This window comes from Erinaceus europaeus, chromosome 20 (genome assembly GCF_950295315.1).
Source record: "Erinaceus europaeus chromosome 20, mEriEur2.1, whole genome shotgun sequence".
NCBI classification, from domain to species: domain Eukaryota; kingdom Metazoa; phylum Chordata; class Mammalia; order Eulipotyphla; family Erinaceidae; genus Erinaceus; species Erinaceus europaeus.
Window position 1 is genome coordinate 10,272,898 of NC_080181.1, and position 21,882 is coordinate 10,294,779.

General features: G+C 56.4%; 1 protein-coding gene across 1 annotated transcript; it reads left to right on the forward strand.

The window, feature by feature from the left end:
• The first annotated feature begins 2,681 nt into the window (after positions 1-2,681).
• Positions 2,682-4,179, forward strand: LOC132534958 (sortilin-related receptor-like). The gene is made up of 3 exons (XM_060179762.1): positions 2,682-2,865; positions 3,439-3,651; positions 3,786-4,179. Exons 1-3 carry the CDS (start codon positions 2,682-2,684, stop codon positions 3,851-3,853), a joined length of 465 nt encoding a protein of 154 aa, XP_060035745.1. The 3' UTR covers positions 3,854-4,179.
• Positions 4,180-21,882: the final 17,703 nt, after the last annotated feature.

The window sequence follows — 21,882 nt, forward strand, 5'->3', positions numbered from 1 at the left end:
CCCCCCACCTCTCCCCACCCACCCCCCACCTCTCCCACCCACACCTGCCTATCCCCTCCCACCCCTCCCTATCCCCTCCCACCCTCCCTCTACCCCCACCCCCTACCTATCCCCTCCCACCCCCACCTATCCCCTCCCACCCCTACCTATCCCCTCCCACCCTCCCTCTACCTATCCCCTCCCACCCCCTACCTATACCCTCCCACCCTCCCGCGACCCCCCACCCCCTACCTATCCCCTCCCACCCCTACCTATCCCCTCCAACCCCCTATCCCCTCCCAACCCTACCGATTCCCTCCCACCCCCTACCTATCCCCTCCCACCCCTACCTAATCCCACCCACCCCTCCCCTCCCCTCCCAACCTACAACTCTCCCCTCCCACCCCCCACCTCTCCCCACCCACCACCCCACCTCTCCCACCCACACCTGCCTATCCCCTCCCACCCCTCCCTATCCCCTCCCACCCTCCCTCTACCCCCACCCCCTACCTATCCCCTCCCACCCCCACCTATCCCCTCCCACCCCTACCTATCCCCTCCCACCCTCCCTCTACCTATCCCCTCCCACCCCCTACCTATCCCCTCCCACCCTCCCACTACCCCCCACCCCCTACCTATCCCCTCCCACCCCTACCTATCCCCTCCAGCCCCCTATCCCCTCCCAACCCTACCGATTCCCTCCCACCCCCTACCTATCCCCTCCCACCCCTACCTAATCCCACCCACCCCTCCCCTCCCATCCCCCAACTCTCCCCTCCCACCCACCACCTCTCCCCACCCACCCCCCCACCTCTCCCACCCACACCTGCCTATCCCCTCCCACCCCTCCTTATCCCCTCCCACCCTCCCTCTACCCCCACCCCTACCTATCCCCTCCCACCCCTACCTATCTGCCTATCCCCTCCCACCCCCCAACTCTCCTCTCCCACCCCCTACCTATCCCCACCCACCACTACCTATCCCCTCCCACCCATACCTATCCCCTCCCACCCATACCTATCCCCTCCCATCCCTACCTATCCCCTCCCACCCCTATCCCCTCCCAACCCTACCTATCCCCTCCTACCCCCTACCTAATCCCACCCAACACTGCTCTCCCCTCCCAACCCCCAACTCTCCTCTCCCACCCCCCACCTCTCCCCACCAACCCCTACCTATGCCCTCCCACCCCTCCCTCTACCCCCACCCCCTACCTATACCCTCCCACCCTCTAACTATTCCCTCCCACCCCCCAACTCTCCCCTCCCACCCCTACCTATCCCCTCCCACCCCTACCAATCCCCTCCCACCCCTACCTATCCCCTCCCACCCTCCCTCTACCCCCCACCCCCTACCTATCCCCACCCACCCCCTACCTATCCCCACCCACCCCCTACCTATCCCCTCCCACCCTCTACCTATCCCCTCCCACCCTCCCTCTACCCCCCACCCCCTACCTATCCCCTCCCACCCTTACCTATCCCCTCCCACCCCCTACCTATCCCCTCCCACCCTCCCTCTACCCCCCACCCCCTACCTATCCCCACCCAACCCCTACCTATCCCCTCCCACCCTCTACCTATCCCCTCCCACCCTCCCTCTACCCCCCACCCCCTACCTATCCCCTCCCACCCTTACCTATCCCCTCCCACCCCTACCTATCCCCTCCCACCCTCCCTCTACCCCCCACCCCCCTACCAATCCCCTCCCACCCTCCCTCTACCCCCCACCCCCTACCGATCCCCTCCCACCCCTCCCTATCCCCTCCCATCCCTCCCTATCCCCACCCACCCCCTACCTATCCCCTCCCACCCCCTACCTATCCCCTCCCACCCTCCCTGTTATTCTTGTCTCCTCCCTCTTCTGATTCTTGTGCTGGTTCCGTCTTCTGGGCGCTGTCCTTGCTGGTCCACTTGGTCCTCTGCATGAAACCCCGAGCCCTCCCGTGTCCCGTGTCCCCTCCCCTCCGCCATGTGTCCCGTGTTCTTCTCTTGTGTGTGTGGATGTTGTGGTTCCCAGCGACCCGCAGTCATTGCCCGTGTGTGTCCCCAAGATGTGTCCACGATGGTTCAGCGCCGGTCTGTGGCTCTGAGTTCACGCTGTGAGCTGTGCAGCCGTCTGTCCCGCAGTCCAGAAGTCCCCACCCCCTCCCCCTCTGGTGTCCAGTGTGTCTGCGGTGGTCTTCCTGGAGGCGGTGCCCGTGGTCCTGTGAGGTCACCTTGGGGTCTCTTGCCGCCGAGCCTGCAGAGGACACACATGCCCATCACCTCACTTCCTGTCTCCTGGGCCTGTGGCCGCCTGTGCCCCCGGCTGGCCCCCCAAGGGCTCAGAGCACAGGGGGTCGCACTGGTGCTTCCCTCCTGCGTGTCCTGCAGGCCCCTCCAGCTGACTCCCTCCTGGGCGACTGAGCGCCCACCCGGCCCGGCCCGGTCTCCCCACTGCCCTCCCCCCAGTGGGGGCCGACGTTGTGGCCTCCGAGGCCAGGTGTCTCCTTGGCGCTGCCGCCAGCCCTGTGCTCAGCCCGCATCCCGCCTGCGGCAGGGACCCCTGGGAGAGCCCTGGCCGGCAGCTGCCCCCAGGAAGGCGTCCGCCCCCAGGGAGGGGGCCGCTCACGGGGTCTCACCGCTCAGCCAGGGCCACCTGGGACATAGCAAGGACTCGGCATCACCTTCTCTCTGGCTCGGAAATGGCGGACGACTGTAATGGGAGAAGAGTGTGAACGCAGACAGGAGCTTCGGCTTCTCACTGCACCTGCCACCCTGCCGTGGCCGGGCCATCTCTGCCACCCTGACCGACCCCACCCCACCCCACCCCGGCTGCCGCACCGTCTGCATGAGCACACGGGCACAGGCCAGCCCCCCGCGTCCCCCCAGGACACAGACACAGGCGTGTCCCATCCCGGGACAGCGGGCTTATGCCCGGGCCTCCCCCAGGCCGCAGGGAGCCAGCCGCTCCTGAGCCCCAGCCTGGGCTGTCTGCACAGAAGGCCTCCCACCACCCAGACACAGCCACCGCCTGCCCGCCCACCGCCTGGGGGTCGCCCTGAGCTGGGGGGAGGCCGGCCAGGCCCACACCTAGTGGCTCTGCAGCTCGGCCGTGCGAGCCGGTTCTTAGCTGACTCAGGACGGACGCCAAGTGGCTTTGCGACCTGGGAAGAGCGGTCGGTCGTGCAAAGGGTCCCTGTGACTAAAGTCAGAGGAGCCTGGAGCGGGCCGAGGCGGGGCTGCAGGGAAGGAGCCTGTTGCTCCCTGGCGGGGCAGAGTGACTGGTGCGAGGAGGGGAGGCGACCGCAGGCCGGTCACCTGGGGGTCTGGGTCACACCCTCTCAGGGAAGGCAAGCGGGTGCTGGGCACCAGGGGCATCGGTACTGAGTCCCCACAGAGGCCCCTTCAGGAGCTGCGGGCGCCCGAGGGTCGGGCTGGGGGCTGATCTCCGCGTCCTCACCGCGTCTCCCGGCAGGCGGCGGCTCCTCGGCCTCCCCGGCCACCCGCTCCCCAGACGTGGCCGCCGTGGCGGTGCCCGTGCTGTTCCTGGTCCTGCTGAGCCTGGGCGCGGGCTTCGCCGTCCTGTACACCAAGCACCGCCGGCTGCAAAGCAGCTTCTCCGCCTTCGCCAGCAGCCACTACAGCTCCAGGCTGGGCTCGGCCATCTTCTCCTCCGGGGACGACCTGGGTATGTGGGACGGGGCTGCGCTCAGGGCCACCGGGGCCGGAGCCCTGGCGGGGCGGGGGTCTCCTGGGGGTGGGCTGGGGTGTGGGTGCCGGGCACAAGCCGTGGGAACTCACCGCGGGCTGCTCTACCTCTAGGGGACGACGACGAAGACGCTCCCATGATCACTGGATTCTCAGACGACGTCCCCATGGTGATCGCCTGAAGGATCCGGCCTCACTAGAAACCAAATGGTGTAAATATTTTATTTGATAAAGATAGCTGATGGTTTATTTTAAAAGATGCACTTTGAGTTGCAATATGTTATTTTTATATGGGCCAAAAAAAAAAACACATAAAACAGAACAACAAAAACAACCTGGAAAGAGAAAGAGTAAACTTTGTAGCGATCAACTGTGAGCTTCAGACAGGCCTGATCTCAGCCACCAAACTGCTTTCGCCTTGACATTCCTGCCGTCCACAGGGCTGTGCTGGCCGGGCGAGCTTCATGTCTGTGAGATTCTTTGGGTCAATAAACCAGCTATTCTCTTACTTTTCTGAGACGCAGAAATGTATTTAGTAAAAGTGTCCAGAGAGAAGGGGGTGGGGGAGCCCTTCTGGACACTGCTCAGCTGTGACGCCTGCCTGGTCTGGTGCCGATGAGCGTTCGGGTGTGTGGCAAGACAGGACCTTCTGGGAATTTCTCGGGACTCGCGAAAGGCTTGGGGGTCCTCTGACACGGCCCACACGATGAGCCCTCTGTCTGCCTGTCCACCGGGCCAAGGGGTAGAGCCAGAAGAGTTCTGCGGCCATGCAAGAAACTGTCCTCGTGTCCCCACTGTGTGCTGCCCCCCCGGCCCTGGCTCGTGGCTTCAGTCCAGTCCCACGGGGCTGCTGCTGCCCGGGCCCGCGCCACCGCCATGCTGTCCTCTCCCCTGGTCACCAGCCCCACTGCAGGCGCCTCTGTGTGACACTCTGCTTCCTGCCTGCTGGTGCCCTGGCTGTGGGCGGCTCCGGATATGCCATGGAGGGGCACCGGCCAGGGTGGTGCCTGTCTTTCCACTTTGGATTTCTTCCTTGCGACTCACCACGGACGAGTCCTGAATGTAAAACTCTTGCGTGAAGGTGGCCACTTCTTGTCCTTAAAGAAAGAAAAGTCCAGGGCTGGGCTTTGCAGTCGCTTCTGAACTGGGCGGTGCCTTCTCTGCTCTGTTCTCCTGGGTCCCTCGCCCTGCCGGCTGCCCTCTGCAAGGAGAGCTCCTCCTGCGCAGAGGCCCCAGAGCCTCCGGCAAACTCTGCCGGGGTGTGGGAGTCTTCTCTGCAGCCCTGTATTCCAGGCCCCTGACGCCCACATCCTGGCGCCTGGGGTGCGAGCCCCCCAGAGGGAGCCGTGGGCTGTGCAGACCCCAGCCAGGCGGGAGGAGCTGTGCCCCCACACTAGCCTGTGCTTTGTTTAACCGAAAGTGTCATTCCTGAGACAGACCAGTTTCCTTCTACTTTGTGACCGGAAAACAGCCAATTACACTTATTTTTTTTAGTTTAAAAATCTATCTCATCTTTGGGGGTGAGGAGGTTTTAAATCGTACACATTTGATCTCCTATGGGCAGACTTCCCTTTTATTTTAGCAAGTTGTAGCAATGAAGAACTTCACTCCTGCACATCTTCCTATCTCTGTGTCTCTGTCCTTCTCTCACGCCTGGAATGTCTTCGCTTTTTTTTTCAATAAGCTCTTTAAGCCTCTGAGAGACCAGCACTGTAGCGGGAGGCAAGTCGCTCCACTGAGAGCCCGGAGAGCCCATTTCCTTCTTGCCGCTTCCCGCCAACCTTCGGGTGGCACGTGTGAGGGGGGACGTGGAAGAGCCCAGCCTCCAGCAGACACAGCGCCGGCCGTGGCTCTCGGGGCCTCTGGATGCTGAGCCAGGCAGCGCCTCCTCGGGCCAAAGTGTTTTCTGTACACGAGGAATAACGTTCTTCAGGACAAAGCCAGCCACCTGCAGCCACGTGTCAAGTGTCTTTCTAGGAATGTGGCTCCCTCCACGCTGCTTGGGGTCAGAGTCCTGCGCCGGAGCGCCCACAGGATGGGGACAGAAGCTGGCCGGCCACCTCTGTCCCCGTGACCGCTGGGAGCCCCTGATGGTGACAGAAGGGCTTTGCTGCCTCCCTGGAGCTGCTGCCTCAGCTGCTCACACGACGGGGGAGGGCTGGGCTCTCGGGGACCATGGCACTGTCCAGACCCCGTCTCCTCAGGGACTGTAACAGATCACTACTGAATCAGGGAAGCGCCCGCTCTCCATCAGGCTCTCTCTGGACACTGACTTTGCTCACCCCTTGGTGTATTTGAGTCTCTTGATCCTTGAGAAACGTGGGTCCTACTGGATCAAAGGACAGAGTGGATTGTTCGGACAGAGATTCCGGGGGGACAAGCCATGGCTGTGCAGACCTGTGTCCAGACGGCTGCTGACTGTTCTGGAACTTCAGACTTGGGGAAGTGTGGGCCCTGCGGTGCGCCCTCTGGTGGTTTCACTGGGAAATGCTCTCTCCTGCCCGTCCGTTCTGTGTGGCCCAGCAGATAAAGTCAAACTCCAGTCTGAGCAATGGGCTTGAGCAGTGGCCATCATAGGGTCCCCAGTGAGTCCCTGTAGGTGCATCTCCTGCTGTCCCCTGGAGAATCCTGCCCTCCATCCAGTGAGGCCGCATCCCCAGCACGTCCTGAAGGGCAGAGACCCTTCCTCTCAGGCTGGGTTGGCCACTGTCCGAGATGCCTCTTGGCCTGCCTCAGAGGATCTGGAGGCCCCCTGGAGCAGGGACCAAGGCAGACTGCACCCCCTCCACACTGATTTAGGAGTGAGTGATGCGCCTCTGCGGACCCCTCACCTGCCTTGGGATTGTATCCTGACATCCAGATGATGTTGTGTTTCTTGACTAGAGTGAGTGCTGCCTTTCAGGGGTGTGTGTGCGTGCATGTGTGTGATAAATGCCAGTGTATCACGTCTATACAGACTATTCTGTGTGTGTGTGTGTATGTGTGATAAATGCCAGTGTATCACGTCTATACAGACTATTCTGTGTGTGTGTGTGTGTGTGTGTGTGTGTGTGTGTGATAAATGCCAGTGTATCACATCTATACAGACTACTGTGTGTGTGTGTGTGTGTGTGTGTGTGTGTGTGTTAAATGGCCAGTGTATCACGTCTATACAGACTATTCTGTGTGTGTGTGTGTGTGTGTGATAAATGCCAGTGTATCATGTCTATACAGATTATTCTGTGTGTGTGAGATAAATGCCAGTGTATCACGTCTATACCGCTACTGTGTGTGTGTGTGTGTGTGTGTGTGTGTGTGTGTGTGTGTGTGTGTGTGATAAATGGCCAGTGTATCACGTCTATACATACTATTCTGTGTGTGTGTGTGAGATAAATGCCAGTGTATCACGTCTATACCGCTACTGTGTGTGTGTGTGTGTGTGTGTGTGTGTGTGTGTGTGTGTGTGTGTGTGTGATAAATGGCCAGTGTATCACGTCTATACAAACTATTCTCTGTGTGTATGTGTGTGTGATAAATGCCAGTGTATCACCACTATACCGACTACTCTGTGCAGGGCTGAGATATGCAGGTTTGTCCTTTTGGGTATCGGCCAATAAGCATGTTCTGGAAGGGGCACCGCACAACACGGGTTGAGGGGGACGAGGAGTCTGCCCCCCGATTCTTCCTCAGCAGTCAGTAACTGACATGAAGTAAAGCATCGAGCCTTTCACGCGGAGCCACTGAAATGGGCAGGTCGGGCATTCCCAGATACCCCGTGTCACTTCTCACGTAGAGACTCTTGATACGAACTGCTAGAAACTTACAGGCAAAAATCACAACTGTCTGCAGCAAAACCAGGGCCTGTTCCGCTCTTGTTTAAGGCGAAACACTGTCTCCTTGTTTCTCTCAGAAGTGAAATTAGGTATTTATGATTTCAGCTGCCTTGAACAGGTTTCCAAACCACGGATGTGTGCTGAAGAGTTTACTGTTGCACAACTTTCAAGATAACTTTTGTCTCATTGTCAACTTTTTTCACTGAATAAAAATTTAACTGGGTCAGGAAAACACCCAGCAGATCCCCTCTCTGCACGCGTCTTGAGTTGTTCCTCTGGGCGCAATAAAGATGGTGCCATAGTGGGCCGGGAGGTGGCGCAGTGATAAAGCTCTGCACTCTCAAGCATGAGGTCCCGAGTTCGATCCCTGGCAGCACATGTGCCAGTGATGTCTGGTTCTTTCTCTCTCCTACCTTTCTCATTAATAAATAAAATCTTAAAATTAAAAAAGAGATGGCACAATAAAGAGTGGAGTCTCCCATCTCCGTTCAGTCTGTCTTTTAAAAGGCCGTTTGTTTCCTAGATGAGAGGACATCAAGGCCTGGAATAATCTTGCTCTTGGTGAGCTGGTCTCAGGTGCCTCTGTGCTGGCTGAGGAGTGGGGAGGCCATGTTGAGCAGGGGAGGGAGGGAGGGCTCCTGTGCAGGCAGGCCAGGCCAGAGGCAGGTGTCCTCGCAGGGGGTGGCCAGACGAGCTCCAGAGCTCGAGGTCCCTGCAGCAGACAGCTGCCCGCCGTTCTCTCCACCCAGCACACGCTGGCTTTGAAGCCAGGGCCCCATTAGATTTTCTTTCTTCTTTCTTTCTTTCTTTCTTTCTTTCTTTCTTTCTTTCTTTCTTTCTTTCTTTCTTTTTTTTTTAAGATTGTGTGGAGGGTAAATCAAGCCCACGCCAATTTACAGAACAATGATGTTGCGCTTTTAAAAATGCTAATGTCATTATTGTAATGTCGCAACCCTATTTAATGACAACTGATAACGTTTGGGAGTATTTGTATGAAAACAGTGGCATTTCATATTTAAAATTTGGCATCAGCAAACTTTGAGGAAGGGGAAGAAAGCTCAGATTGAAATGTAAATGAGCCTTTTATGAAAAAAAATTGCCCTTTGGTTGTTCGTTGGCCTGCCAAGCCTCAGTCAGTTGAACCACAGCTCGTAGCTACAAGTTCTCTCGGTCTCCAGTAGATGCAGAGCCTGTCAGCTCAGGGTCTGCGGAGGCCTGGGTGGTGCGGACCGTCCAGAGGGTGTGCGCGCCCGTGCGCGGCAGGAACCCTGTCCTGGGGTTGAGAGGGGCTCCCCGGCTGCCTCTCAGGTCTCATTAGTTATGTGACACCCGTTTCATTTCTAACCAGAGCACTGCTCTGCTTTGGCTTGTGGCAGTGTGGGAGATTGAACCTGGGAGTAAAAAGCCGCCGGCATCTAAGGCTTTTGTAGAACCCCATCCCCATCCTCTGATGGTGTTTCAGTGTAGACAATTTTAGGAGAGACTCTTAGTACCAGCTACCATTGTAAGACCTGCCTCTGTTCTCAACCAGTGACGAGGTGACGAGCAGCCGTAAGGACTGCAGCAACATGCCTGAGACCCTTCCTGTGCTTAGGACACACACGCGGGGTAAGCGCACGTGGCGCAAAGCGCAAGGGCCTGCGCAGGGATCCTGGTTCGAGTCCCCGGCTCCCCACCTGCAGGGGGGTCGCTTCACGGGCAGTGAAGCAGGTCTGCAGGTGTCTGTCTTTCTCTCACCGTCATTCCCTCCTCTCTCCACTTCTCTGTCCTGTCCAACAATGACAACATAATAATGACAACAATAACAACAACAGGATGGAAAAATGGCTTCCAGGAGCAGTGGACTCGTAGTGCAGGCACCGAGCCCCAGTGATAAGCCCAGAGGCAAAGGAAAAAGAACTCACGGTTCATCGTCTCCTCAGCCGCTTGGTGCAGCGTGGTCACCAGACGCTGCTCCTCACGCTTCCCCTGGTGGTCACTCCTGCTGGACGTGGCTCTGAAGCGGACAGGAGCAGGTGACCCTCCCTGTTCACTCAGCCCCCACCCCCCACCCGGGTGGGGCTACTCCCCACGCCTCCTCTCTCAGACCCAGCAAACAGCGGCTCCCCAACATGGGAGTGGGCAGCATGGGGGGGGCAGTACTGATTTAATCCCACTGCCAAGCGGCTGTCATACATGGGCACAACACTTGACGGCACGTCAACCAGAGCAGAGTGCAAGACAATTTCAAGAGGTCGCCAGCGTTCTGAGCGGCGCCCTGACTGAAATGCCCCCTCAGGGCTCCGTCCTCCTTAAAAGCCTTTTGGAGCTCAGAGGAGTTTGCTGAGGCAGAATACAGCCCTGGGCGGGGTGGGAGAGGGAGAACACTGATGCTCAGTCAGAGTTCTCGGTCTCATGTCTACTGACTGAAGGGCTCAGCTCCCCAGTTCCTGAAGAACGGCTGCTGGTATGAGGCTCATAGCACAAACCGCTAACCCGCACAGCCGTGGTTTGAGAGAGAGAGGGGTGATATGTAGATGTATGTTTCGGCACTAGGGTTGTTGCTGGGGCTTGATGCCTACATGGCGAATCCACAGCTCCTGGTGGGTATCCCCCCTTTTCTTTTGGCGGGACAGAGAGAAATTGAGAGGGGGAAGGCAGGGAGAGAGGGAGAGAAGCGGAGAGACACTTGCAGACCTGCTTCACTGCTCATGAAACTTCCCCCTTGGAGGTGGGGACCAGGGACTTGAATCCGGGTCCTTGGCATGTCACTTCTGTGCACCCTGGGTGCACCCTGCCCGCCCCGCATGTTTGTTTCCTTGGGAAGGGAGCCGGGGCTCAGAGGACGGTCCCTGCAGCCCTGGCTGAGCTCCCGGGGAGCAGTTCCTTTGAACCAGACACACTTCACGACCCGGTTTTACCTTGTCCTGTGACGATTTTGTCCGGAAATGTCCTCAGGTTGCTGGGGATCTCCCGGGTGCCAGGCAGCCAGCAGCATCCCTGCAAGAGAGCAGACACAGCGGGAGCGAGGTTCTGGACGCCCCCACCCCCAGCGTGCGTGACTGGGGCCAAAAGCCTTGGGGCCGGGGGGCTGGGGACCGGCTCTCTGAATGTGGACGACCGACCGAGGCTGAGGAGGCAGCTGCGGCTCTCCTCCAGGGGACGCTTACTGAGGGGCTGCCACGTTCTGGGCACTCTGGGTGCTGGAGATGCGACAGGAACAACACCCACAAAACCGGTCCTTAGCTTACCCGGCAGAGTGCACACCTCGCTATGGCTTGGACCCAGGTTGCAGCCCCCAGAGCCACACTTGGGGACACTAAGCCTAGCGCCTAGGGGGACTCTGAACGGCGGAGCAGTGCTGTGGTGCCTGTCTGTCTGTCTAATGGAGACTGACAGGACAAAAGGCTCCTGGGAAAGAGGAACAACCACCACCTCCACCAGAAAACTGTCTCCTTGGGAGCCAGGGGTCAGACTCACACAGGAAGACAACATCCACACGCGGCGGCGGTGGCGGGCCCACAACCAGGAAAGGCTGCTGGAGCTCGAGGGGGCTGCCCAGGCGGGTCGGGGAGCTCCAGGAAGGGGGGGCTGCAACGTTTGCTGTGGTTTCTACGTAGAATGGAGACAGAAAGAGAAAGAGAGAGAGAGAGAGAGAGAGAGAGAGAGAGAGAGGGAGAAAGCAAGCAGGAGAGAAAGTCCGCAAGAGTGAGATCTTCCGGTAATGCAGGATTTCCGCAATCTACCACAAGTGAGGAGGCCTGGGACCAATTGCATTAGGGGAACGGGGCCCAGCTGTGTGGCAGCATGTTGATGCCTGGAAGTCCTCTAGGCCTCCTGGAGGACCAGCAAGCCATCTCCTCCACAACCAGAGGGAAGCAGGGGGAGCCCCCCACCCGGGCTTCTCTCAGGGCTCTGGAGAGGCAGCGGCAGCAGCTTTGAGCTCAGCAGACCCTCAACTTGCGCCCAACCCTCAGATCTCACGGCGGGGCCTCTGGACCTCAGGGTCAGGATACCCAGGAGGCTTCCAGAGACCGAAGCCCTGGGTGGGTGCAGTGGGTCCAGCTGGGCACAGGGAGTTACAAGGTCCAGTTCCATGGCCCAAGCACAGATGCCTTCTAGTAACCACCGGGTGCCTCTTTTTTGTCCTCCAAATTCAAAAGCACCTTAAAGGAACGAGAGGGAGTTGCATTTAATGGAGGTTCAGACCTGCCTCCTTTCTGCACGTGAAAAGTGCCCCTTCTGTAATGCAGACGGGACCTCCCTGGGAGCAGGGACTGAGTCGGCTTTCTCCAGGGGAGACACACCTCTCTGGGCAACCGGGCAGGCGGGAGCCCCTCCTCTGCCTTTGCTGTAACCCTCCCTCTGGTGGTCTTTGTTTCCGTTTTATTCTTTTGGCCACTGGAGGGCCCTCCAGACAGAGGATGACAGGAGGCTCCCAAATGTGCTTCCAGCCCAGGCTGCGGCTCACACCCAGGTTTCCGAGCATGCGGCGTTTCATGCAGCTCGGAGGTGACTAGGGAGAGGAGGGGCAGCACCGATGGGTCTATTATTTAGAGTTTCAGCATGAAAGGAGCCTCTGTTTAAAAGAGCGGCCCTTGGATCGCAGTCTGTCTGGAGCTGGGAAGGAGGTGCTCAAGCTTGTCTGCGGAGAACGCTCTTGCAGAAGTCAGCGCAGCTTAGGAGAGCAGAGCTTTGAACAAAGGTGATTTCCGGGTGTGAAGAGAATCACACCGACATGTATGGCACTAAGTGGGGTAGCAGGATTTGTTTCCGAGCGAAGCAAAGAGCTTGGCCAGGAGTGGGAGAGTGGGCTAGACGCGTGGCCTCCTCTAGCCCCCAAGGAAGCCTGGATTCTGGCGCTTACTCGCACGCCCCATGTTCTCTCCTGCAGGCCCTCTACCTTATTGTTCAGAGGGCTCCTGCTCAGAGCGAGTGGTGGCCAAGTGCTCAGAATCCTCAGCTCCACGATGGCAGTGCAGCCTGAAGAAGCCCACCTCCAGTTCCCAGAGGCTGGCATACCAGGTCTGCTGCAAAATGGGCAGAAATGGGGGGGAAAGTGTCAAGAGAAGAGTTCAGGAAACAAAGACACGCCAGTGACCAGGCTCCCTCGGTGCATAAAACAAAGGAAATTCTCTCCGTGGCAGATCAATACCCAGCCACACTGAAGTCAAGTCTCCTGCTCTAACCTCTAGAGGCTTGAAACAGAACCTGATATTGTTGTATTGATCTGCACGTTTCTCCTAACCGAGTAATTTTCCGACACCAGGGCAGGGATGCTGCAGGTCACAGGTGACAGCGAGGCCTGGCGGCGGTCCTAAGAGGGAGTCCGGACCTGCAAGGTGTGAGAACTAGGCAGGTGGACGAGGTCCCAGGATGTGGCTGGTGTATGTGGGCCCTGAGGCCCGCGCTGTTCTTGTCCTATTTGTCTGCACAAGGGGAAGGGACCACTTTCTTTCTCTCCTCTCCACGGCAGCCAGGCCCCAAGCCCCAGGCCTGGGCAGAGGGCGGCTTTCCTGTGTTCACACATGGGGGTGAAATGGAAACCTGAGAAGTGGACCCTTGTAGAGGATGCTAGTTTCTCTCTGAGTTCGGTTGCCAGAGGCGAGGTGGGCACCAAGGAACAGAAGGGTGGGCTTCACCTAGAACGAGGAGTCCTTCCACACGGGCACCGACTCTTCACCCAGCTGAAGAGTCCTCCCGGCATCTGCAAGGCCGGGCCTTGCCACGTGTCCAAAGCCTGTCTGTCCCTGTCTCTGTCTCTGTCTCACTGAAACCACACGTTCAGGGGACTGTGTGGGATGAGGGGCGAATCAGACTGCTCAAAACCGCACCCCAGACGCAGAGACAAGGCGGACCCGGGCTCCGTGATCCTCTCCCTGCCTCAGACGCCACAGCTGTCAGTCCCAGCACACCGCTGACCCCAGCAGCCTCTCCCTCTGACACTGGGTGTGACCCGCAGCGGGCACCGGGCACCGGGCAGGCGGGCCGAGCCCCCGTGCTGACCGCGGCGATCCCCGTGGGCCTGGCTGGGGGCAGGGGAGGAGCAGGGGGGGCGGTTGGGAGTTTTTCCTGGAGTAGCAGTTCCTTTGTTCTGCTAGATTTCAGCCAGCAGGAATGGCAAATTTGTCTGCGAGCCTCCAGGAGCCCCTCCCCTCCCCTCCCACCTGCACCCCTCCTCCCCAACCTGGCCGTCCATTTGCTGCTTCTCTCTCCTCCTCTTCCTCGGCCACAGAGCGGCCCCGGGTGGGGGCACAGAGCTCTTTGTCGGGAACCCTCGGAGACAACAGGGAATTGCACCGTGCCGGGGGTTCAGGCGGGCCCCCCACCTGTGGATCACCCCCTTCCCGGGGCGACCCGCCGGCGGCGGCATTGTGCAGGGGCCGCCCGCGTTTCCGCCCGCGTCCGGCAGGTGGCGCCCGCGAGCCCCCCGCGGCTCTAAAGCGAAAACAGATGTTTCCATCAGGCTGGCGCGGGCATGTGACTTGCGGTTCAGCGGTGGGCCGACATAACCCGGAGTTGTGCGGGTCCTGCTTCCCCCCGCCAAGTCAAAGCCCTGCCCTGCCCTGCCCTGCCCTGCCCCTGCCCTGCCCTGCCCTGCCCTGCCCCTGCCCCTGCCCCTGCCCTGCCCCTGCCCCGTCCGAGCCCCGGGCACCCGCCCTGCTCAGCCCAGCGGCTCCATGCAGCCCGGCTGGAGTCCTCCCTGCCCCCCTCCGCCTCCTTTCCTCCCTTTCTCCTCTAGCCGTCTTTACCCCAAGGCTGGGGAGAGGCGCTAGCTTTCCAAAATCGTCGTGGTCCGGGGACGTGTCCGGCGCCCCCAGGCCCGAGGCCAGGAGGTGGGCGGTGGGAGCAACTGAACTCGGAGGCCGCCGGGGCAGCGCCGGTTCCCCAGACCCCCGCCAGGGGGCAGCATCGACCCGGCCGGGCCCCACCGCTGGCCGGGCCCCAACGCGGGGCCCTTTTACTTTCCGTGGCCTCAAAATTATTAGTTCCAGATGAGTTCTTGCAATTGTAATATTTGGTTTAACCCAATCTGCCCAATTGCGTCAGCACACGTCCAAACGCAGCCGTCTGAAGTCTAACCAGACATCAGAGGCATGTTGGGGTGGGGTGGGCTGGGGGGCGTCAGCATTCCTTACCCTTTGAAAGAATTGGGGAAAAAATTAATAAGGAGGAGGTTGATTTATCCCCCAAACGAAAGAAGGGTGATCCAGCCTGGGGCTGGGCAGCCTGACAGAGCGAGAGGAGAGGGGACACTGGGGGAAGAAGGCAGAACAATAGAACTTTGTGGGCTTGCGGCCACTAGAGTGGGACTGGATTTATTTGTCCAAGTAGGAAGGGGCCGCGGGGCTCTTTGAAGGTCAGAGCAAATAAGCAGAGCTGGTGGACATTTGGTTTTCTGAGAGAAGAGCCCTTCAAGTCACGTAGCTGCTATTGTCAGACAAAACGCAGGCGAGCTGGCTGCCGGCTGCCGCTGGGCCTCGGCTTGCTCCGGAAGGGGACCCCAAGAAGAGGAGCCACCCTGTGTTAACACAGGGCTTGGAGGGCACCACGGGTGTCTGCGCTGAGGAGTCAGACTGGGTTTGTTAGGGACCTGTTAGAAGACTCCTGTTGTGCTCTGAGTGGTGGACCTGCAGGAGTCCCCCGTGTGTCTGCTAGACAGCTTGTCATCAGCCAGGGCGGCACCTTGGCGTGACACCTGGGAGACCAGGTCGGCAGAGGCCAAGCTGAGGGGCTCCCTCTGAGCCCTGGGGAAGAGTGTGTGGAGGCAGCCCAGGAATCCTGCTCCAGCCACCAGGAGAGAAAGGGTGCCTGACTCCTCTTAGGATAAGAAACAGAAAGAAACAGGCATTAAGAGGCGGCCTGTGCTACGTAGTCACCCCTACCCTGCCTACACCCCAATTTTAAAGCTGGGCTCAAATGCTCCAACATGGCTCTCACGGCTGCACAGTGATTCCCGCGAGCCAGCTCCAGGGAGCCTGGCCGTTTCCTGACAGGTCTTTGGCTCTACACGGAACGGATCAAAAGCCAGCACCCGGCCGGCAGATGCTGAGTCCTGCGTGGGGGCTGGGCTGGGTCTGGCGGCAGGCAGACAGCAGCAGGTCGGCTGGCCGTCTTGCTGGATGTGGTGGGGACCCTGCTCCCCATCTCCTGCTCCGGTGGCCACCCCACTGCCCAGGTTAGACACGGGAAGGGGGCTGGAGCCTCCACACAGCTGGCCAGAGTTCAGGGACCCAAGCTTCCTGCTGCTTTTCCTTTCATTTTGAAAAAACAGGCAGGCGTCTCCCCACAGGTTGCTGCTGGGAAGATTCACAGAGTCCCACCTGCGTCCCAAGGGAGGCTCAGCACCAGCCTCACTCTGCACAGGGCACTGCTGGGAAATGCCAGTGCTCCTCTCCACTGTCACACGGACTCCATTTCCTTCAGACACCAGAGTCTGGAAATCCTATTACCGATTCTCTCTTCTGCCGCGGTTACTGCTGGGATGGGAATCGGCGCCTGCACAATCCCACTCTTAGTGACTTCTTTTTCTTTTTAGGTGGAGGGGGGAGAGAAAGAGGGGGAGACAGAAGGACAAACACCCTAGCACTGCTCCCCTGTGCATGAGACCTGCCCCTGCAGACACTCCCACGTGGTGTCTCTGGTCCTCCTGTTGGTAGGGTGTGCGCACTACTGTGTGAGCCACCTCCAGGCTTACAAGCCTCAGGAACCCACCCAAGAGCTACTGAAATCAGAAGGAAAAGGGGGGGCATATGGACCATACATTTTAACCCCACTACCCGCCATGACTGTGATTGACACCCACAGGTGCAGACACAAAAACCGCCCAAACTTCCCTTGTTTTCTAGATGAGCTTCCTAAGAATTCAGTGGTCCGGTCAAGGTCACACAAGCCCAGCCTGCAGTTCCTGTGAAGAGCTCCAGCTCCCAGTGGCGCTGAGTATTGCTCATCTGTGAAGCACAAATGCCCTTCTCCTCACTCCCTGCCCCACCCCCCACCCCGCCCCCGACGTTCAGTGAATCTCTCCCACAACCACCGTCTGTACTGCTGCTAACTGTCTAAGACTAAAACCTTTCTCCGGTTTCCGTGCACGTTAAACTCAAAACTGGCAGGGAGAGTCCCCCTTCACGCTGAAGTCTGTTGGGCGTGACTCATGTTTCCAGAAGTGATTCAAACCAGCAACTGGCCATTATCATGGTGACCGCTGCTTTATTATTTATTTACTTTCAATACTGATATTTATTTATATTGTATAAAGACAGAGAGACACCTGCAGACCTGCTTCACTGATAGTGAAGCTTTCTCCCTGCAGGTGGGGACCAGGGGCTTGAACCTGTGTCCTTACACACGGTAATGTGACAGCTTAACCAGGTGTACCACCACCTGACCCCCCGTGACAGCTGCTTTACAAATCCCTGTTTTTATTTTTGTTCGTTTTATGAGAAGAACAGTAGGGAGTAAGGCAAGTGGGTCCTAGAAAAGTTTAGAGACATTTTCTGAGCCCCCGTGACTCTGGATGGTCCCAGGTTGTAACGCCAGGGTCCCCAGCCACCCCGTCTCACTGGGTCGCACTGCAGAAGCGTGGACATCACTGAGCTCACTGTAAGGACAGGCCAGCCCCAGCGTCACCCACTGTCAGAAAGATCCTGCACCTCAGCCTGAGAGTGAGGCAGTTCTCCCCTGTGGTCTTTGCTGGTTTTGTTTTTAAGGGTTTGCTTATTTCTTATGAAACAGAAAACTTTTTGCCCCAGAGACAGAGAAGCCAGGTCTCATTCTGGCACCTGCAATGCTGGGGGTTGAACTGGCGGCCTCAAGCAGGCAGGCCTTGAGCTCTCTGAGATGCTGAGCACCTCTGCAGGCATGGCTTCATGTTTGTATATATTTACTGAGGAGGGGCGGAGAGAGGGAAAGGACCAGAGCTTCACGCTGGCACAGGTGATGCTGGGGATTGAACTTCTAGAGACCTCATGCCTGAGGGCCCATCACCTTATCCACTGTGCCACCTACTGGACAATGAATGATTTTTAAAATAAAAATACATTTTTAAAATAATTTTTAAAATAAAAATAAAATTTTAAATCCCTCTCTCCATTGTTGCCAGTCATCTCTATCAGGAACAACAAAATAGACCCCTTTGTGGGCCCCCACAGGACCTTGCCCTCAACTTGGATCAACAATGGTATGGCTTAATCAATGTTTCCTTTTTATAAATAAAGAAAAATATTAGTGGTTTAATAATGACTTACAAGGCCATAAAATTACAGGGGAACAGTTCCACACTCACCCTCTGCCACAGCTTTCTGCCCTTCCTATTGCATCTGCCTCTCCTCCCTACATTCAAGGATAACCACCACCAGTTTTCACAAAATCTTAGTGGCAGCTTGACTATCTCTCTCTCTCTCAAACAATTTCATGTGTTTCAGTTCATTATATTGTACAATTGATCAAAATAATCCATTAATTGTACTTCAAAGACATGCAGGCCATTTGGTAAATTATATAAACTATCACAACAAGAGTCCCTGAACACAAGCACCAAATTAAAGAACTTCAAGATGTTATACATAAGAAGGGTGAGAAAAGCAAAAAATGATGTAGTAAAGATTAAGAAGTGCTTAAGAGAAATTGGCATTTAAAAAGACAGAGGAGTGTATGTATTTAATGTGTTATACTTAAAAGTATATATACAATTGACATATAAATACATATTTTTAAAACTGTTTTTGTGTCACAGTTTTTTGCGTGAACATCCTCTATCCATCCCTTCCTTCCCTTCCATGCTTTAGAGCTGTCTCGTACTTCTCTGGCTTGTGTTTCTGGGTCTGTGAGACTGCATCACTGTGTAGATCATTCAGTGCTCTTGCTTCTTCCTCTGTGGCCCTCCTCCCAGTAACTCCTGCAGGGCAGGTGAGCGATGGCAAACCCCCTTAGCCTACGTACGTCTGGTGCTGCTTTGGTTGCTCCGTCATTTCTGAGTGAGCCTTGCAGGGAAAGCATGGCTGGCAGTTGTTTTACTGTAAAACCTTGAGCACTCCACTTCACACTCTCCTGGAATCCATGGTTCCTACAGAAAAGTCTGACTAAGTCTGACTCTACCGCCTTTGTCTCAGTCTTCTTTTCCCTAGCAGAACTGTAATTTTTTCTTTGTCCCTGACTTTTGGTAAGTTCACAATGATGTGCCTTGGTATAGGTCTATTCGGGTTCAGGGATCTGGGAGTTCTCTCTGCTTCCTGAGCACCTGCATCCTGATCATACCCTAGATTTGCAAACTTTCCTGCTAGTATTTTGTAAAATATGCTTGCTGCCTCCTTCTTTCTTTCCTCTCCTCCTGAGTCCCCTGTAATTCTGACATCTTCTTCTTTGATGGAGTAGTCAGTTTCTCCAAGAGTTGCTTCACTTTTCTTCTGAATCTTTTTCTCCTGCTGTGAAGTTAAACAGTGTTGTTGTTGCTTCGTCTTCTGTTTTCAACATGGACAAGTCTACTTCCTTGACTCGCTAATTGAGACTGAAACGCATTCATAGTGTCTTTCACATCCTGCAACTGTTTCAACTTCTCTAGTTTCCTATCAAGTGACTCTTTGAAATCATGGGTTTCTTTCTTAATCCATTTCTCCATATTCAGTTGAGAACTTAATATTTCTTCAAATTTCCTGATAATGTATTTCCTAAATTCTTTCTCTGACAGCTCCACTAGTCTATACGATGATATGTTTGACCCTGTTTTGACTGTCCAAAACCAGAGCCTTCCTAGTTTTACTTATCTGTTTTGGTTTCTGTTGTTGGCCAACAGGCGGTGCTGGGTTCTGCTTTGCATGTGAATTGCAGGGAGAGGGGTTTTGAAGAAGTGACACAGTATGATCATGCCTGATGCCCCTTAAACAAAGCCCTAGGCCGTGGGGGTGGGGGAAGAATCAAGACCACCTTCTTTTCCCAGACTGATTTCTGAAAGTGAGAATTCTGTTGTGAGGTCAAAGCTATTTTTTCTCACCTGCAAGGCAGTCTGATCCCACTCATCAGTCTCCCTATGGCACTGGGGCACTTCAGAGTTTGGTAGGCTTCCTGGCTGCCACAAACATAGCTTAATTCTCTGCTTCCTCTGGAAGGCCCCCACAGGGCTTAGATTTACTCAACAGCCTGAGGCTTCTACAGCATGAACAGCAGTCTGTCCTCACTCTCTGCCCGCCCACATGCTGTCCGTGTGCGATCACCAGCCTTCTGACGGTGACACTCTGTCCTTTCCTAGAGACCCTAGCCGTTCTGCCATGAGAGTCACTGAGATGTTTTGTTGCGATATTTGTTTTCTGGGAGAGAGCTGACTTCTCAACACTCAGTCATCCATCTGAGCTCTGCCCCAGAAGTTGGCAAATGATGTTTTTTAAAGTGCCAAATCATCTTCCTGTCAATTCAGCCAGCCAAAAGGACTGTTGGAACATTGTTCCCTCTGCTCCTCGCCTTTCACCTGATCTCCACTGAGCTCCCCTTGTCCTAACCTTAGCAGGCTGGGTTCCTTAATTTCCATTTATTTTCCTTTTTTTCCCCCTTTTGTTGCTCTTGTTTTTTTTATTGTTGTTGTTATTATTGTTGTTGGATAGGACTGAGAGAAATGGAGAGAGGAGGGGAAGACAGAGAGGGGGAGAGAAAGATAGACACCTGCAGACCTGCTTCACCACTTGTGAAGTGACTCCCCTGCAGGTGGGGAGCTGGGGGCTTGAACCAGGATCCTTATGCTGGTCCTTGCGCTTTGCGCCACCTGCGCTTAACCCACTGCGCTACTACCTGGTCCCCTTTTCCTCTTTTATTTTAATAACACACCAAAGGATGAACTAAGGACATTGTACTTGGGTAATACTGCTGACAAATCTCCCTGGCCCATTTTTTTTAAATGGGTTTTCATTTAGGAACTGTTTTACAAGACTGTTATTTCAGGGGTATAAGTCCATGTCTCCCCTGAAATATGTGTTAACCTGCCTCCTCCACCACAGTGCTCTTTTCTACCAACACAGAGCACTGTATTCCATTTTAAAAAATTATATATACTAGGGGCCAGGCAGCAGTGCTCCCTCCCTCCCCTCTTCATCCCCTTTGTTCTCATTGGCTCCTGCCAAGTACCGGAGAACCAATGGGATTGCTGTTCTCCATTCATGTCCTAGCAACAAGCCCTGTTCCAATCTTTCTCTGCCAGACCAACACCTGAAAAATTACATCATGAATGAAGTAAGGCTAAAGCAGCAAGGGCCAGAAAAGGTCCCTTATTTATTAATTTAAATAAAGCAGCAAGGGCCAGAGAAGGTCCCTTATTTATTAATTTATTTTTCATGTGTCTGCTGCAGAGTTCACTTAAGGTGTTTCAGTCTGGATTCTTAAAGTGACAATTCCCTGGGTTGTGGCCACTGTTCTCTCTGCAGATCCACGGAGCCAGGGAAACAAAGTGAGCAGTTGCGGAATAGGCGAAGGGCCTTTAGGTGAGGCATGCGTGAGAGGGAGAGAAACGCCGGCCACGTTCCTCTAACAGCCCTGCTTGGGGAGGCCTAACACATGCACAGCGAGTGTTCACATGCTATATATTTTTCGGGAAGTGACTAAAATATCCCCAACCACAGAAGCTGCCCACCCACTCGCCCTACAGAAACAGCCCTTCTGGTGGCTTCTCTTGCTGCAGTCAGCTATACTCAAGACCCCTTCTAAGCCTGTTTTGGAATAAAGGCCCCATTCTGTTCCCCCGGCCCCTGGAGCCAAGGAAGGAGCTGCCTGTGGATCTGGGAAAGGTGTGGGGTGGTCCGGGAAGGGCGGAGGGGTGCAGGGAGGGTGCCCAGAGCACACAAGCGCAGGGCTGCAAACACAGACGGACAGCTCAGGAGGTGCTGAGCAAGATCCAGATGCCCAAGGGGGGGCAGGGGCAGAGGGGGGCCAGCTGGGGGTTGGCTGGCAGAGTGGCTCTGTCCAGACATGCAGGGCTTCTCGTGGAGGTGTCTGCCCTTCTAGGCTTTTCTTAAGACCCAGAGCTGATCCGCGGCTTCCCACTCCCCCACCCACCCAGTCTGGAGCAGACAGCAGACACAAAGAGCTCAGTGGTGGCGGGTGGCGGGGCGGGAGAAGGGAGGCGGTGAGCACCTGCTCTTGGTGCCTGAGCTAAGGGTGCAGCAGGCAGCCTTGCAGCCCTGATCTGCCCTGGCCCTGCCCCTGCACTCTGGCCTCCTGCTCTCCTGGGAGGCTCTGCTGCAGGGCCAGCCTGGGCGGGATGGGGAAGACCCCGGGCTGCTGCTGTCAGGGGTGCTGGCTGGAAATGCAGAAAGGAGCCACAGTGGCATCTGGCACAGACCTGGCTTGATCCAAGGCCTTGGCAGCGGCGAGTGCCAAGTGCCAGCTGTTGTGTTCCTGGCTTCTCTTGCTGAAGCAGTGCTGGGCATGCTCCCCCTTCC